Raw genomic sequence first — 17,109 nt, 5'->3', positions numbered from 1 at the left:
GAGGATCGCCATCATTTCATACAAATGCTTGTTTAACGATTATCCAGACATCATAAGTGTAAGATGCCACTTTAAGTGACCACCCGCCCAATAGCCGTAGCTTAGTGAACAGAAAGTTCCTCTTTGGTCAGACCTCATCTGGAATATTGTCCAGTTTTGGGCACCACATTTTAAAAAAGACATCAACAAACTGGAGCAAGTTCAGAAAAGAGCGACCAGAATGGTGACCGGTCTGCAAACCCTGTCTTATGAGGAAAGGTTGCAGGATTTGGGAATGTTTAGTTTGCAAAAGAGAAGACTGAGAGGAGACTTAATAGCTGTCTACAAATATCTAAAGGGCTGTCACATTGTAGAAGGATCAACTTTATTCTCATTTGCACAAGGAAAGACTAGAAGCAATGGGATGAAACTGAATGGGAGGAGACACAGATTAGATATTAGAAAAAACTTTTTGACAGTTAGAGTGATCAATGAGTGGAACAGGCTGCCACGAGAAGTGGTGAGTTCTCCTTCAATGGAAGTCTTCAAACAGAGGCTGGACAGACATCTGACTGGGATGATTTAGCGAATCCTGCTTTGAGCAGGGGGTTGGACCAGATGGCCCAGGAGGTCCCTTCCAACTCTACGTTTCTATGATTCTATGATTTATAGCCAGATTGTTTGATCTTTTATACAATAAAGCATTGATTAGTAGGAGACAAAAGCAGAATCATTACATAATATACTTGATTTTATTTTTTTATTTTTTTTATAAATGAAATTTTTCACAAAAAAAAAAGCTTAAGTTACTTACTCACGGACTAGAATGGAACTTTGGGTAATGGTTTTAACATTTTTTTCTTTCAAGTTTAAACTTGTTGGCACCTGAGCTCTTTTCTTAGAAATGTTCTACGCCACATACAATATCTCCTTATACAGGCGCTTAGTAGAGAATGTCTGTGAAAAAGCAGAATTTAATATGAAAACTGTTAACTATACGAGGAGTTAGTTTAAAAAATAAATAAGATGTAGAAACTTAATTTGACAGTCTAATAAATAAATCAACTTTTAATATTTTATATAAGTAATTTAATATATATTTATCTCTTTTTAAGGTGCTGGGGAAAATCTAGAAAACACAATGACTGCTTTCCAACAGTGAGTATGCTATATATTCTAGTACCAGAAATTGTGTTTTAAAACTAATTTATTTTCATTGTTATTGAAAAAAACAGGATTTCTTTTTTTCAGTTTTCTTTTTCTCATGAATTCACTGCTGAAAAACTGTGCCAAGCTACACTATGTTCATGCAGAATAAAGCTCACTCTCGGGTGTGTCCAGAATGATTTTTAGAAGTACAAGGAGCAAAAGTTTCAAGTGAAAAATGTCATAGTGCTGTGTCATGAGGAGAGGCTCTGTACATAAAGGTATACTGTGTGTCAAGAATCGTGGCTATGCCTGACTGAGAAGGATACAGCTCCTCACTGATTGGCTGCAGCTGTCACGTGACACCCCTTGAAGAATGGTCGTTTCGCCATTTTCTGAGACCCATCACTTTTTTTATTTTTCTGTTGATGGAGTTCTGTGAGGGCTTATTTTTTTCAGCCTTAGCTGATGGTTCTGTTGATACCATGTTGTGGTACATATGACATTTTGATTGCTTTTCATTGTACCTTTTGGGATGAAGCATGGTAACCAAAAAATGGCATTCTTATCTTATTGATTTTTTTTTTTGTTTTCCAGCAATTACGGTAACTTATGCATTTATTAATTTTATATTTTGCTATATATATATATCTATAATAATAAATGCGCTAAGCGGCTTCCGGGTTGTAACAACTTCCGTCCAGTTGTAACTGGTGACGTCACCGCACACCTCTTGCCATGTTAACCCTCAACACACCACTCCTCCTCAACACACACTCCTCTCACCTTTCACCATCTCCACTCATGTCCCCTCCCCCTCTTTCACTCCACATATGACCCTTTCTCTCACTCCGTCTCTCATACTCACGCCGTCATCGCCGCTGCTCCACGATCCCCGACAACTTCTTCCGCCGGCGCCATCCTGGATCCAGACGTTGTCTACGCCGGCGACATGTTCTTGCGGCGACGCCATCTTGAGTATCGTGAAATCCTGCGATACTCAAGATGGCGTCGCCGCAAGAACATGTCGCCGGCGTGGACAACGTCTGGATCCAGAATGGCACCGGCGGAAGAAGATGTCGGGGATCGTGGAGCAGCGGCGATGACGGCGTGAGTATGAGAGACGGAGTGAGAGAAAGGGTCGTATGTGGAGTGAAAGAGGGGGGGACGTGAGTGGAGATGGTGAAAGGTGAGAGGAGAGTGTGTTGAGGAGGTGTGTGTGTGTTTTGAGGGTTAACATGGCAAGAGGTGTGTCACTATCCTCCCGATGCGATAGCATTGGGCCTTAATCTAGTGTATATATATATATATTTATTTATTTATTTCTGAAGTTGAAAAGGGAGGGTAATTTACATTTTTCAATGTTTTACATTTTTTATGTTGTCATATCATAGAATGGTAGAGTTGGAAGAGTCATCTAGGTCATCTGGTCCAACCCCCTACTCAAATCCTTTTAACTTTATTTTTCAGTCCTACTAGCAAGCTTATAGTCTATGCGCCGACAGTGCCATAGACTATAATGGTGCTGACAGATGGAACGTGCTCTCTGGCGTGCATCATCGTCAGGTGTGTACACTTACTGGAAGTGAATACTCAGACGTAGTAGACTGCATCTGAGTGTCCGCCTCTAGTAGGCTTACATGGCCTAAAATGATGCTCGTCAGAGTGCACGTTCAACCAGCCAGCACCATTTATAGTCTATAACCCCGGCAGCGCATACGCCCAAATCTTGGCGAGGGGGGGGTTTGGACGTAAGCCCCTATGGGGCCACCAAACGGGTGCCTGGATGCAACGTGAAAGCACCCTTGAATTTGCGTTTAGCAAGCTGGGAAACACCCTCTGGGAGCTATATTGTAGGCCATACTGATTGTCCAGGTTATAAGGGAATAACGCACAAACACAGGCGCTGAATGGACACAGTAAAGAAAGGGTGCTCTCAATTCATTATTAATGTATATTAGATACCGTTTATGTGAAAATAGCCCAGAACAACAGACGCTTATTGTCAATTACTGCAAGAACTATGTCAATAGTATTGTTAGCTGTATGATAGTCTATAAAGAGAATTGCATATAGGTTGCCATCAATGTCCAGAAACCCCTTACATCAATAATGGTGTAAAGATTAGATAAATCTGTAATATAGAGCATAGAGGGATATTATTGGTATAAAAAACACCTGCTAGGTTGAATAGACAAGTACAGAATCCGTATATAAGTGTAGGAGGAATAGTCTTACAACAGTGACAGTGCATACCATATAACTACATGATTAATGCATCCTGTTCACTAGGGCTATCTGTAGCTAAATACTGTACCAACTCTTATAATAGAATATAGTGCTTATCAAAATGGTATTACCTGAGACGATGAATAGAATAAATAATTTAAGGCCACCAGCTTTAGAAAGTCCCGCTACCCAGACGCGCGTTTCGCCACGTTTAGCTTCTTCATGGGGGTGTGTGATGGTATGGTTAGTACCTAGTAGCACCTCCTTTTTCAAGTATGACAGCTTGTAAACACTTTTTGTAGCTAGCCAAAAGTCTTTCAATTCTTATGCAATAGAAAAAATTGGAGTACGGCTCAACAGGACTGGATTTTTATTTTTATTTTTCAAAAGCAAATATAGTGCGTACAAAAGAAAATTTTCAAGGTCAACATGACCCAGTCGACGCATTTCGACTACGCTAAGCAGGCATACTCCTTACATGACATGAGTCTTACTCATGTCATGAGTAAGACTGCTTAGTGCAGTCGAAACGCGACGACTGGGTCATGTTGACCATGAAAATTTTCTTTTGTGCGCACTATATTTTCTCTTACAATCTACAATGAGGTGGGGGGAGACGCAAAGTAGAGGTGTGTATTTACAATGATGGTCCAGCCATCTTTAGGGAGTGTGGGATAAAGGCTGCATGAGGTAGTCACCAGCCAGTATTTGGGGTGCTATAGGGTGTAGTGGAGGGTTATTCTCATTTAGATAGTGAATGGGCTACACACAAACAAAAGGACTTTGATTAGGCAACGTGATAGGCCGCACTGAACAGATGTGTTATGAGGAAGCACCTAAAACTGTGTAATTTGTGGATAGTCCTAATTTCTTGGGGTAGAGCATTCCAGAGGAATGGCACAATGCAGGAGAAGTCTTGGAGCTGGAAGTGGGAGGTACGGATTAGTGCAAAGGTTAGTCGAAAGTCACTTGCAGAGTGTAATGAGCAGGTAGGCCAATAAACAGAAATGAGGGAGGAGATGCAGAGGGGTGCCGCATTATGGAGAGCTTTGTGGGTGAGGACAAGCAGTTTAAATTGGATCCTATAATGAATGGGCAGCCAGTGCAATTACTCGCACAGAGCGGACGCGTCTAAGTACCAATTAGCCAGATGGATGACCCTGGCTGCTGCATTTTGGATGGACTGGATAGGGGAAGTCAAGTGAGGGGGAGGCCAGTTAATAGAGCGTTACAGTAGTCCAGGCGAGAGGGGATCAGGGCAACAGTGAGGGTTTTTGTTGTTTCCTTGATGAGAAGAGAAGAGGATTCTAGAGATATTCTTTAGGTGTAAGTGGCAAGAGCGGGCAAGAGATTGTATATGGGAGGTGAAGGAGAGATTGGTGTCAAACATAACACCCATCTTCTTATAACCTTCTTGTTCTTTTTGGGCCTCCACCATTTTCATTTTCTGAGTTATAGGCAGCTGCTTAGAAGAACCCATGGCTGCTGTGTTTTGGCACAAGGTTAGAGGAGGCTGGATTTTTATAATACTGGCTGCATCACCTGTCCTTTCCTAATGATGATAGTGAACAAGCCATAAGCCTAATAAGCTAATGAAGGCCTGAAAGCTTGATCAAAGTTATCTGAGCACACAAATTTCCAAGGGTGCCCAAACTTTTGCATCGGCCCCTTTTCCTTTTTGTAATTTTTAAAATGTAAAAGATGAAAATATATATATATATTTTCTTGCCTAAAATAGAAAGGAAATGTGTCATCTTTATCTTTAGCCCTTTTACAATAACAGTAATTTTGACCAGGGATGTCAGAACTGTTACATGCCACTGTATGTGTGTGTAAAAGTGTAAATTATATGTATGTGTGATTTCAGTTTAATTTTTCCCTTGAATTATACAGATTATGGCTGACACTGACAGTGGAAACAGTTCTGAAATTATTCTTCTTGGTTTAATTTTTTTTAACATGGCAAAAACTTGGCATTTTTATATCCTCTGTATTTATACAAAGTCCAAATATGTACTATATATGAAGAATTTTTTTCTTTATAAATGTAGTGCCCTGGAGAAATTTTTGGCTAATCTGTCAAATCCGTTTATTTTGTTCAGTTTTTCTTTAGCTGAGTATTGGAATTTTGAACCTTGTAATAACATTGTGAAAATAATTGTCCACCCTTGGGGTTGGGTAAGAGGTGCCTGGAACCATTGTTGATAATCTCTTCTATTTTGGTAGTTATTATGTAATAATAGCACATGCTAAAGGGGAATTGTCAGCATTAAACTCTAGGGATGGCACTGTTTCTAAGTATGACATGCAGGAGGCACATTTTGGGTTGAGAATAATATCTTCCTGAGAGTTGCCACCCCTTGTCTTTCCAATTAGCAGAGTGGCATGGTATAAGAGCCTAATGGTGTCCTAGAGCCGCCAATCAGTGGCAAGAGGCGCGCAAAGTGCTGCGGGCTTCCCGATTCCCAACTCCACTGATTACTCGTCTCTCTATCATCAAGTTTATATTAATAAAAGAGCAGAGCAAGCCTCAAGATAGATTGTATTACAGATATTTTGTAAGAAAAAGTGTCCCTAGGTGACTAAGTACATGTATCTTCCTCCAGAACAGTTCTTCTGCAAAGAATATTTCTTCCTCTGTTTGAGCCACTACAAATAAACCAGGATATTATTTTATAGAAAGTATCTACAGAACATTCAGCAGGGACCTCCAAGCCACCAGGTGCAATTAGTCGCTTGATGGAGTGTGTAGAGTCACATAATATCTGAATTGCACCCCCATTTTAATGTGTATTGCATGCTGGGATTTTTAGGGGGGTTTTGGAATAGAGTACGACTACATATATTTAGTATCACTATACTGTATATGTCACTCATTGAGCGTAAAGAACAAAAAGCGGAAAGATATGGGAAGAGACAAAAAGAGAGAGTGGATAAAGACAGGCGTAATTGATTCGAGGTTGCCATATTTTAAAGGGAACCTGTCACCACTTTTCTGTCCTACCAGCTAAAAATATCATTTTATTCAGTGTCAGCTCTGCATCCTCTAAATACTGATGTAACCCCCTGACTCCCCATGTATCACCCATAAAAGCCTTTGATATATCTCCCGCCATGTATGCTAATATGGTCCGTCTGATCCGATGGGTGTGGCTTCGGTTCACTCACTCCACTCCTCGGCTGCTGCATGCAGTCCTTGACGTGGATGACGCAGATCGCTGTGAGACATTGCGCCCGCGCAGTCAAATGGTTTCTCGCGCGTGCACTCTTTTCGGCTTTGCCCGCAGTTGGGCAAAGCATACTGCGCACTTACGAGAAACCATTTGACTGCACGGGCGCGATATCTCACAGCGATCTGCGTCATCCACGTCAAGGACTGCGTACATCACGGGAGAAATATAAAAGGTTTTTATGGGTGATACATGAGGAGTCAGGGGGTTACAGTAGTATTTTGGGAATGCATAGCTGACATTGAATAAAATGATGTTTTTAGATGGTAGGACAGAAAAGTGCTAGGTTCCCTTTAAGGAATTTAGCATGTCATGACCATTAAGATATTAGAAAGCTTTTCATCTTGTCACAATTTTTAGGTCCCTCTCTTCCATGTATACTTTGGTATTTTTCTTCTCAGCCCTATGACTTCTGGTCCCATTATGGATGTTTGCAGTGATCTTTAGTTTGGTTACTTATCAGGTGGTCATTCTTTCTGTGCAGCACAGGTTACTTCTTATTTATCTTGGAAATGCCATACCAGTTGGATGCTATTTTGGGTGTCTGCTTTATTATAGGCACCTTTTTCCACGTTTTATAGATTTATTCTTTAAAAATCCACATTTGTGTATTGCTTTTCATATATTTACCTTCATCCTGTGCGAACATTGTTTCAATTGTGGTACATTTTTTCTCCGATATATATTCATGGTGTTATCCTGTATAAATAGTATTCTGTGTTGTGATATATTTTGCATGTGGGATTCCTGTCTGTTTCTAACTTTTGGACATTGGAAGAGAGGTGTTAATCCTACTATGGACACACCTGGTGCATTATTGGGTATCCTTTTGGTTTTGGTTTTTCTAACATTTTTTTTAATTGTGTGCCATTAGTAGTTCTTCTATGAAATAAAGCATTTGCATTTCTTATTTTGGTGATCCCAACATCTTTTTCATACTTCGTTTTTCTTTCATTACGTACATCTGTGATGCGTTCCTGAACAAACAGCTAATCTTCCAGGATCCCACTCCTCTGGTGTGTTGTTTATTGCGTGTTTAGTAATTGAACAAACTAATAAGTTCTTTATACTTATACAATATAAGGGAAATAGTCGTGCTTTTCTTGCCTCCACACTACCCGTTAAAAGATGGCCATATATTCTGGATATCAGATGGCCATTTCCTGACTGACTAGTCACTCATGGTTAGACTGTCTGTCAAATCGATTTCTGTCATTATCTGTGGCATACTCTGGGCTTTTATCAATGGGATGCATGTTTTCTTAACACTGGACAACTTAAAATATCCAACACTGCAGAACTTTTCGACAGATATCTGTTGTCTTAGTCAGTATTTGTAGTGCTCAGTGAAGTCAGAATAAAGTGCAAAATTTTTTTTATCTGAATCGGTTGTTCAGCTGTGGATCATCGCCAAAATGGCCAACTTTACTCTATGGAGTTAATTATCCCTGACTGTCTGACCTATAAGGACAATATTTGGTACAACATGATAATATGGATCTGCATATGTAATAATTACCTGTGGTATCCTGCGCTGCATTGAGCAGGGGGATGGACACGTAGACACTTGATGTCGCTTCTAGTGATGAGCGAGTATACTCGTTGCTCGGCTTTCCCCGAACATGCTCTGGTGGTCTCCGAGTATTTGGAAGTGCTCGGAGATTTAGTTTCTTCCCCCCCCCCCCCCCCGCAGCTGTATGATTTGCAGCTACTTGACAGCTTGAATACATGTGGGGATTGCCTGTTTGTTAGGGAATTCCCACATGTATTCAGGCTGTCAAGAAGTCGCAAATCATGCAGCTGCCGCAATGGAAGCTAAATCTCAGAGCACTTCCAGATACTCGGAGATCACCCAAGCATGCTCGGGAAAATCCGAGCAACGAGCATACTCGCCCATCACTAGTCTCTTCCATCTCTAAGATTCTATGATTCAATGATCTCTAGGTCAGAATTAATGTTAAGTAAATCAATGAGTCAGTTATATAGATATTGCTAATATACATTATCCATTAATCTTTTGTTGCTATGATGATCATAGACTATCATAGAATCATAGAATCATAGAATCGTAGAGTTGGAAGGGACCTCCTGGGCCATCTGGTCCAACCCCCTGCTCAAAGCAGGATTCGCTAAATCATCCCAGTCAGATGTCTGTCCAGCCTCTGTTTGAAGACTTCCATTGAAGGAGAACTCACCACTTCTCGTGGCAGCCTGTTCCACTCATTGATCACTCTAACTGTCAAAAAGTTTTTTCTAATATCTAGTCTGTGTCTCCTCCCATTCAGTTTCATCCCATTGCTTCTAGTCTTTCCTTGTGCAAATGAGAATAAAGTTGATCCTTCTACAATGTGACAGCCCGTTAGATATTTGTAGACAGCTATTAAGTCTCCTCTCAGTCTTCTCTTTTGCAAACTAAACATTCCCAAATCCTGCAACCTTTCCTCATAAGACAGGGTTTGCAGACCGGTCACCATTCTGGTCGCTCTTTTCTGAACTTGCTCCAGTTTGTTGATGTCTTTTTTAAAATGTGGTGCCCAAAACTGGACACAATATTCCAGATGAGGTCTGACCAAAGAGGAGTAGAGGGAAATAATGACTTCACGTGATCTAGACTGTATGCTTCTGTTAATACATCCTAGAATTGCATTTGCCTTTTTTGCTGCTGCATCACACTGTTGACTCATATTCAGTCTGTGATCTATTAGTATACCCAAGTCTTTTTCACATGTGCTGTCACTTAGCCCTATTCCTCCCATTCTATATATGCTTTTTTCATTTTTATTGCCCAGATGTAGTACTTTGCATTTCTCCCTGTTAAAAACCATTCTGTTAGTTGCTGCCCACTTCTCCAGTTTATTTAAATCTTTTTGAATCCTCTCTCTCTCCTCTCTAGTATTAGCTATCCCTCCTAGCTTTGTGTCATCAGCAAATTTAATCAGTTTACCCTCAATTCCTTCATCTAAATCGTTGATAAAGATGTTGAACAATACAGGGCCCAGGACAGAGCCCTGTGGTACCCCACTTGAGACATTCTTCCAACTGGATGTGCAGCCATTTACGACCACTCTTTGGGACCGATCACTAAGCCAGTTATGAATCCACCTAACAGTTGCCTTGTCCATTCCATACTTAGTCATTTTTTCAATAAGGATTGTATGAGAGACTTTGTCAAATGCTTTGCTGAAGTCAAGATATACTATATCTACAGCATTTCCTTGATCCACCCAATCAGTGATACCGTCATAGAAGGAAATTAAGTTAGTCTGACATGACTTATTAGTTACAAACCCATGCTGACTCTGTTTAATCACTTCATTCTTATCCAGGTATTGACATACATGTTGTTTAATAATTTGTTCAAAGATCTTTCCTGGTATAGAAGTCAGACTCACCGGCCTATAGTTGCCTGGGTCCACCTTCTTCCCCTTTTTGAAGATAGGAACAACATTTGCTCTTCTCCAGTCTTCTGGCACTTCTCCTGTTCTCCAAGAATTTTCAAAGATTATGGAGAGGGGTTCAAAAATTTCTTCTGCTATCTCCTTCAGTACTCTGGGGTGTAATTCATCTGGACCTGGAGACTTGAATTCATTTAGGTTAGCTAAGTGTTTCCTCACTATCTTTCTGTTTATAGATATCCTGGATTCTTCTATTCCCTTAATAGGACAGTGAATAACAGTTGATGTTGCATTTCCTTTCTGAGAGAAAACAGATGCAAAATAGGAATTTAAAAGTTCAGCCTTCTCAACATCCTGTCTTACCATTTCATCATTTTCATCCTGTAAAAATACTATAGCATCTTTGACTTTTCTTTTACTTTTGACATATCCCCAAAATCCTTTATTATTGCTTTTGACATCTCTTGCAAGCCTCAGTTCATTTTCAGCTTTAGATAATCTGATTTGTGCCCTGCAGGTTCTGCAGACAGCATTATATTCTTCTTTAGATATGCCTCCCTCTTTCCATTTTATAAACATTTTTTTCTTCCTTTTTAGCATGTGCTTAAGTTCTGTGTTCATCCATCCTGGTTTCCTTAAATGCTTCCTATTCTTCCCTCTTTTCGGAATTGTTAACAACTGTGCATTGAGAATTTCATTTTTCAAGATTTCCCATCCTTCCTGGACATTTTTGTCTTTAAGGATATCCAGCCATTGGATCCCTCCAATTCTCTTTCTGAATCCCTTAAAATCTGCCTTTCTGAAATCTAACCTTGACGTCTGAGTCTTTACAGGTCTTCCACCTCTAGTTATCCAAAATTCTAAAATAGCATGGTCGCTACCTCCTAGGGTCCCAGCCACTTTTACCTCCTCAACCATTTCCTCCCTGTTTATAAGGATTAGATCCAAGGTAGCAGTTCCCCTTGTTTTCTCCCTTACCTTTTGGAAGATAAAGTTGTCAGCAAGAGAGGATAAGAATTTCCTTGACCTGTTAGTTTTGCCTGAGAGAGATTCCCAACAAATGTCTGGATAGTTGAAATCTCCCATGACAACCATGTCATATTTTTTGGAGAACTTGGCCATCTGATGCATAAAGAGTTCATCTATATCTTCGGCTTGCACAGGCGGCCTGTAGTAAATGCCTACAATGGTGTCCTTTCCATTGTTCTGTCCTTGTATTCTTACCCAAACAGTTTCCACAGAACTCCCAGTCTCTGAAGCTTCAATCTCTGTGCAGATATACGCGTTTCGAACATACAATGCGACACCTCCTCCTCGTTTATCAAGTCTGTTTCTTGCAAATAAGTTGTATCCTTCTAGTCTTGTATTCCAATCATGTGTATTGTCCCACCAAGTTTCAGTGATTCCAATGACATCATATTTCTTTTCCTGTGTTAGTAGTTCCAATTCTCCTTGTTTGTTGCCCATGCTTTGTGCATTAGTATAGAAACATTTTAGTTTGTGATTGGTTTCTCTTTCTCCAATATTTTTATTAATTAGATTCTTTCGTCTTTGTTCTTCCTTTCCACTTCTAATAGCAGAGTTCTCAATAGCATTTGTCAGGTGTATGGCTTTTTCTGGTCTTTTGCTTCCCTTCCCATGTTGTTCTAGTTTAAAGCTCTCCTTACAAGTGTAGCAAGGCGACTTCCAAATACCTGCTTTCCAGTCTTCGTAAGGTGCACCCCATCTCTAGCAAGTAGTCCATCGTATAAGTAGTTCACTCCGTGATCCAGAAATCCAAATCGTTGCTGACGGCACCATCGACGTAGCCAGTTGTTCACCTGCAGAATCTTATTCCACCTCCTTGTTCCATGGCCATCCACTGGGAGGATGGAAGAGAAGACCACCTGCGCTCCCAGTTCTTTCACTTTCTTGCCTAAGTCTTCAAAGTCTCTGCAGATGGTTTCCAGGTCGTTTCTTGCGGTGTCATTTGTCCCCACATGTAGTAGCAGGAATGGGTAGTCATCTGTATGTCTGAAGAGTCCTGATATCCTGTCAGACACATCTTTAATTTTTGCACCTGGAAGACAGCACATTTCTCTTCTAGTTATATCCGGTCTGCAGATAGCGGCCTCTGTTCCTCTCAGCAGGGAATCCCCCATGACCACCACTCTCCGTTTCTTCTTCACAACATTTTTCTTTCTCCATCCAGGAGGACTCTGAAGGCGTACAAGGTTGCTGTTTGTTGGCAGAGTCTTATCCTGATGTATTTCTTCATCGTTTTCCTGCGTGAGAGCCTGGTACTGGTTTCTGAGCAGTATGGGTGCTGACTGCCTCCTGATCCTCCTGCTTCTCTGGGTCACATGTCTCCATTCCTCTGTTTCTTCAGGTGCACTTCGAATTTCTTCTCTTTCTGTAACATGAAGAGATAATTCTGCTCTGTCCAAGAACTCTTCACCTTCCTTAATGATCTTCAACGTAGCTAACCTCTCTTCGAGATTTTGCAACTTTTCCTCCAACAGGGACACAAGCTTGCATTTGTGGCACGTGAAGTTTGGCTTTTCCACTGGTAAATCTGTGAACATGTAGCAAGAAATGCAGCTCACCAAATGGCTCCTGGCCTCTTCCATCTTGAGATTTCTTAAAAACGATGAAAGATGAGCCAAATTTCGCGCGCCGACAGGCGCGCGGTTTTTTTGCGACTATGCAAGATAAAGTTTTACTCCGACAACTACAGTAACATTATTTTGTATTTGTACCTTACAGTGCGGTCAGCCTCGGAACGGATATGCTGGAACTTGATTGCCATCTCACCAAAGATGAAGAGGTTGTGGTGTCTCATGATGGTAACTTGAAGAGGTCGACTGGTGTTAATGTCAGTATATCAGAGACGAACTACAGTGTGAGTATTTAGCTATTGATGTGGTCACTGTCTACGACTACCTTCACAGCTACTATCACCAGTATAGAATTACTGTAGGTACATGTCAGTGTAATCTTTTGTTGGTCTTAGATTGTCAACTTGGTGTGATGATTGTCTAAAAATTGAATAATTTATTAAAAATATACAACAGGAAAAACTTAAGCGGGAGTCACACATGGCAATCTCGCTAGCGAGATCGCTGCTGAGTCACAACTTTTGTGACACAACAGCGATCTCACCAGCGAGATCGCTGTGTGCAGAGGTCGCGCTACATATTTTTCAGAGGAGTAAAAATACTCCTCCCAATATTTTTGAGGAGTATTTTTCACCACGGAGGAGTACGCAATTTGTATGAATTAAAATTGGCCATACAAGGGTATACATTGCCGTGCTATTAAAAAAAACATTAGGCGAGATTGTGGGTGTAATGTCATGGAGCAAACTACATGACGGGCAGTGAGCTTGTGCTCCCTCTTAAGAGTGTCCGGTGCCCAGATAGCAGCGCCAACACATAATATGAATGTTCCAGCACACAATCAGCAGTGCCCACATCACCCATGCACCCAAAATCCAGAGACCACAATGTCCTACACATCATGTGCAGCTAATGAAAGGCGCGGTATAGCCCCCCCGTATACAGTGCCATCGCAGTGTGCATAGTCTTTATAGTGTGCCCACACTCCGCTGTCACCTTGGCTACGCGTCACAGGGTGCACGGTGCCAGCCATCTGTTGATTTACTGAACCCAGACTGAGCGGACTGTGCCCACACCCGCATGGTCAGGACAGGACCCCAGAGGTCATCCTCGGATAATGCCCACAGGGGTCTCCGGACGTCCCCCCGGTCCGCACCACATCCAGTGCCCACTCTCCGGGGCACCTCCTGCCATTTGTCACCAGCCACAGTGAACTGATTGATGCCCCTGGAAATGAGAACAAAAGCCATGCGATGCCCAGACCAGAGAGCGGACCACCAGAGAGCGGACCACCAGAGAGCAGACCACCCTGCTGCCTAGGAAACACCTCACCCGCTGTGCCCACCACCATGACACCGTGCCCGGGGGTAATACCCATGCCTTTATTACTGCCCCCAATGAACCAGGGGCACAGGAGACCCAATAATGGGGAGAGCAGGGGGCAATGCCCACCCCCAGTGCCCACGGGGCAGATGCCAGCTGCAGCCCGCAGGGGAGCAAAGTTCCAGGCAGCACTTACCTGTGGCACAGAGCAGAGCCATGCAGCCCAGTATCGTGGCCGCCATCGCCCAGTCCTGGGGCCGCTTCCATCCAGCAGCGCCTGGTGCATGCTCACAGCCCGGGCAGCACCTCCGCTGTCTGCGGGGGCTCCAGCACAAGAGCGAGGAGCGGAGCGGAACATTCCACTGCGCCCGGGAGCAGGGGGAGGCGGAGCGTGTGTGACAATGAGCCCGACCGCGGAGCGCAGCAGGTGGGAGACGCTCGCCTCCCTGCCCCCCTCTCCTGCCAGTGGTACAGCCGGGTCTCTCAGCCGCAACATCTGATACTGCCCTTTCCCCAGCTCCGTCCAGCTCGCTGCCACTGTAGCTTAGAACGATGCGTCCCGTGGACGTATCATACTAATCTGAAGGCGTTTTTTCGCCTGCCTCTGGCTGTGTGTGACAGCGATCAGCGACCGGCCCCCCTGCCGGTATCGCTGATCGCTGCAAGAAACCTCTGGACATATTTTTCATCGCTGGTCTCCCGCTGGCCAGCACGCATCGCTGCGTGTGACAGGCGGGAGACCAGCGATCAGCTGTAAAAAATAATAAAAAAAATAAAAAATATTGTTATTCTCACCTTCCGACGTCCCGTGCAGCCATCCCACCTCTCTCCACGCTCCCGATCCCAGTGATCCTTTGCACGAATGACCGTGAGACGTCGCGCTGCCGCGAGACCGTGACATTCTCCCTGTCATTCTCGCAAAGGATTACTGGGACCGGAGCGTAGAGAGAGGCAGGATGGCTGCGCGGGACGTCGGAAGGTGAGAATAACAATATTTTTTATTTTAATTCTATTTTTTTACAGGGATATGGCATCAGCGCTAACGAACACAGCGATGCCGGGCGCTCGGCATCGCTGTGCTGATCGCTGGTGAAGCTGTCTGTTTGACAGCTCACCAGCGATCACATAGCGACTTACCAGCGATCCTGACACGTTGATATCGTTGTCGGGATCGCTGGTAAGTCGCTATGTGTGACTCCAGCTTTATTTCATGAGCGAAATATTTCATGTGACTCACAGTATCCTATTTATTCATTATTATGAATTCATCTTTTTCTACAGTACTTTTAAATGCTGTATAGAAACATACTACATGATTACATGATTAAGATTATTTTAAAAAATCAACAAGAAAATAAATGCATTTTTTATTTGACCGATTCCCCTGTTCCTTTAACACACCTCCATTTACACAATACATAAACTTAGAAATATAACATTGAGTTTATTTCCCAATATACAGATTTTGTGTTTCTTCTCAAAAGTGTGTTGTTGAACTGCCTTCTGTTTGGGCCTTCTGCAGACCACATGGAAATCCAAGCAGTGGTTGGGTATTGTAACTTGTTCCAGTCTTTTTTTTTTCCTTGTGAACTGTATTTTCCAAAATATTTTGCGATTTGCTGGATTTTTTTTTCTTAATTAACTTCCTCCCAACCACTGATGATAAATATACGTCGGCGCCTGTTTGGATTTGTGCAGCACCGCCGTAAATTTACAGTGAGCGGTCATGCAGGGGTAAGGTTTGGGATCATGGTGCTACACCACATCGGACCTTCGATCATCGGGACCATCATCAGCTGTCCTATCTTCTAGATGCTGCTATCAATAGCAATGTTGGGATTTAGGAGTTTATGATAGTGAGTGGGCTTCCTCTCTCACCCCACCGGCACCCCCGCAACATGATCACAGGGAGCCGAGGGATGTCATGGCACCGGAGGTCAAATAATGACCTCCATGTCTGCCAGCTACAGTGGCCTGTTATAGACCCAGTCAGAAGCAAGGTCTAAGGCTGTGTGCACACTAGGGTGACCGGATCTCATATGGGGGGGAAAAAATGTCGGAATCTTGTTCATCTGGACCCCACAAAACGGTTCCCCTTTCCAGATATTGAGATAGCCAAAATTTCAGCTCGATCAAACGACGTTAACCCGTGCCGCTCGTTGCTCAAAGTTTGAAAAAATCCAAATTGAGGTATTTTAAGATTTAGGTATTTTGCATAGTCTGTTAGACTATAAAGAATGTGACAACAACATTGCAGAAATAGCCCTGACCAAATTTTCGAACCATTTGTGGTATTTGAATGCAGAGTTGGTGGGATTATCGTTTTTTGATCCCACCATTACAGACAATGAAAAGTTGTTAATGGCTAATAAATTGCTCAGTAGCACAGATGAACCATCAGAGCACGCTAACCTACATGAGTTGATAATTTTACATAGTTATCTTATCTATTCTAGAGCTTTTGTTAAAGTAGTTTTTGAAACGTCAGAATATAATGCTCGGCATTTGCTTACAACTTGCAGGACATATTGCTTTTGTTCTTCATCTTTTGTCAGAAGGTCGTTAAAGTCGGTTACTTCCTACCTCTTTTAATTTTTCTTTCCTAACTTTTGGATTTACAACCCTAGCGTGCTCTGATGGTTCATCTGTGCTACTGAGCAATTTATTAGCCATTAACAACTTTTCATTGTCTGTAATGGTGGGATCAAAAAACGATAATCCCACCAACTCTGCATTCAAATACCACAAATGGTTCGAAAATTTGGTCAGGGCTATTTCTGCAATGTTGTTGTCACATTCTTTATAGTCTAACAGACTATGCAAAATACCTAAATCTTAAAATACCTCAATTTGGATTTTTTCAAACTTTGAGCGACGAGCGGCACGGGTTAACGTCGTTTGATCGAGCTCAAATTTTGGCTATCTCAATATCTGGAAAGGGGAATCGTTTTGTGGGGTCCAGACGGACAAAATTGCGACATCGATTTTTTGCGGTCACCCTAGTGCACACTCTGCGGATTGTCCTGCGGATTTTTCCTCTCGGATTTGTCAAAAACCGCAGGTAAATCCACAGCTCAAAAGACCTGCAGTTTATCTGCGGTTTAGCCTGCAGGTTTCCCCTGCGGTTTGACACCTGCCATGGAGCAGGTGCCAAACCGCAGCGGAATCCACACAAAGAATTGACATGCTGCGGTTTTGAAACCGCAGCAA

General features: G+C 42.5%; 1 protein-coding gene across 1 annotated transcript in view; it reads left to right on the top strand.

Annotated features, from left to right (window-relative positions):
• Positions 1–17,109, top strand: part of GDPD1 (glycerophosphodiester phosphodiesterase domain containing 1) — a 115,520-nt gene that overhangs the window by 33,880 nt on the left and 64,531 nt on the right. The window contains exons 2-3 of the mRNA XM_073565805.1: positions 1,095–1,137; positions 12,725–12,860. Of these exons, the coding sequence (XP_073421906.1) occupies positions 1,095–1,137; positions 12,725–12,860 (179 nt within the window). The remainder of the gene's footprint in view (positions 1–1,094; positions 1,138–12,724; positions 12,861–17,109) is intronic.

Source organism: Dendrobates tinctorius, unplaced genomic scaffold (genome assembly GCF_039654945.1).
Source record: "Dendrobates tinctorius isolate UK_male_01 unplaced genomic scaffold, ASM3965494v1 ptg000016l, whole genome shotgun sequence".
In the NCBI taxonomy this organism is placed as follows: domain Eukaryota; kingdom Metazoa; phylum Chordata; class Amphibia; order Anura; family Dendrobatidae; genus Dendrobates; species Dendrobates tinctorius.
Note: the sequence above shows the minus strand (reverse complement) of the source record. Positions and strands in the feature narration are given on the sequence as shown.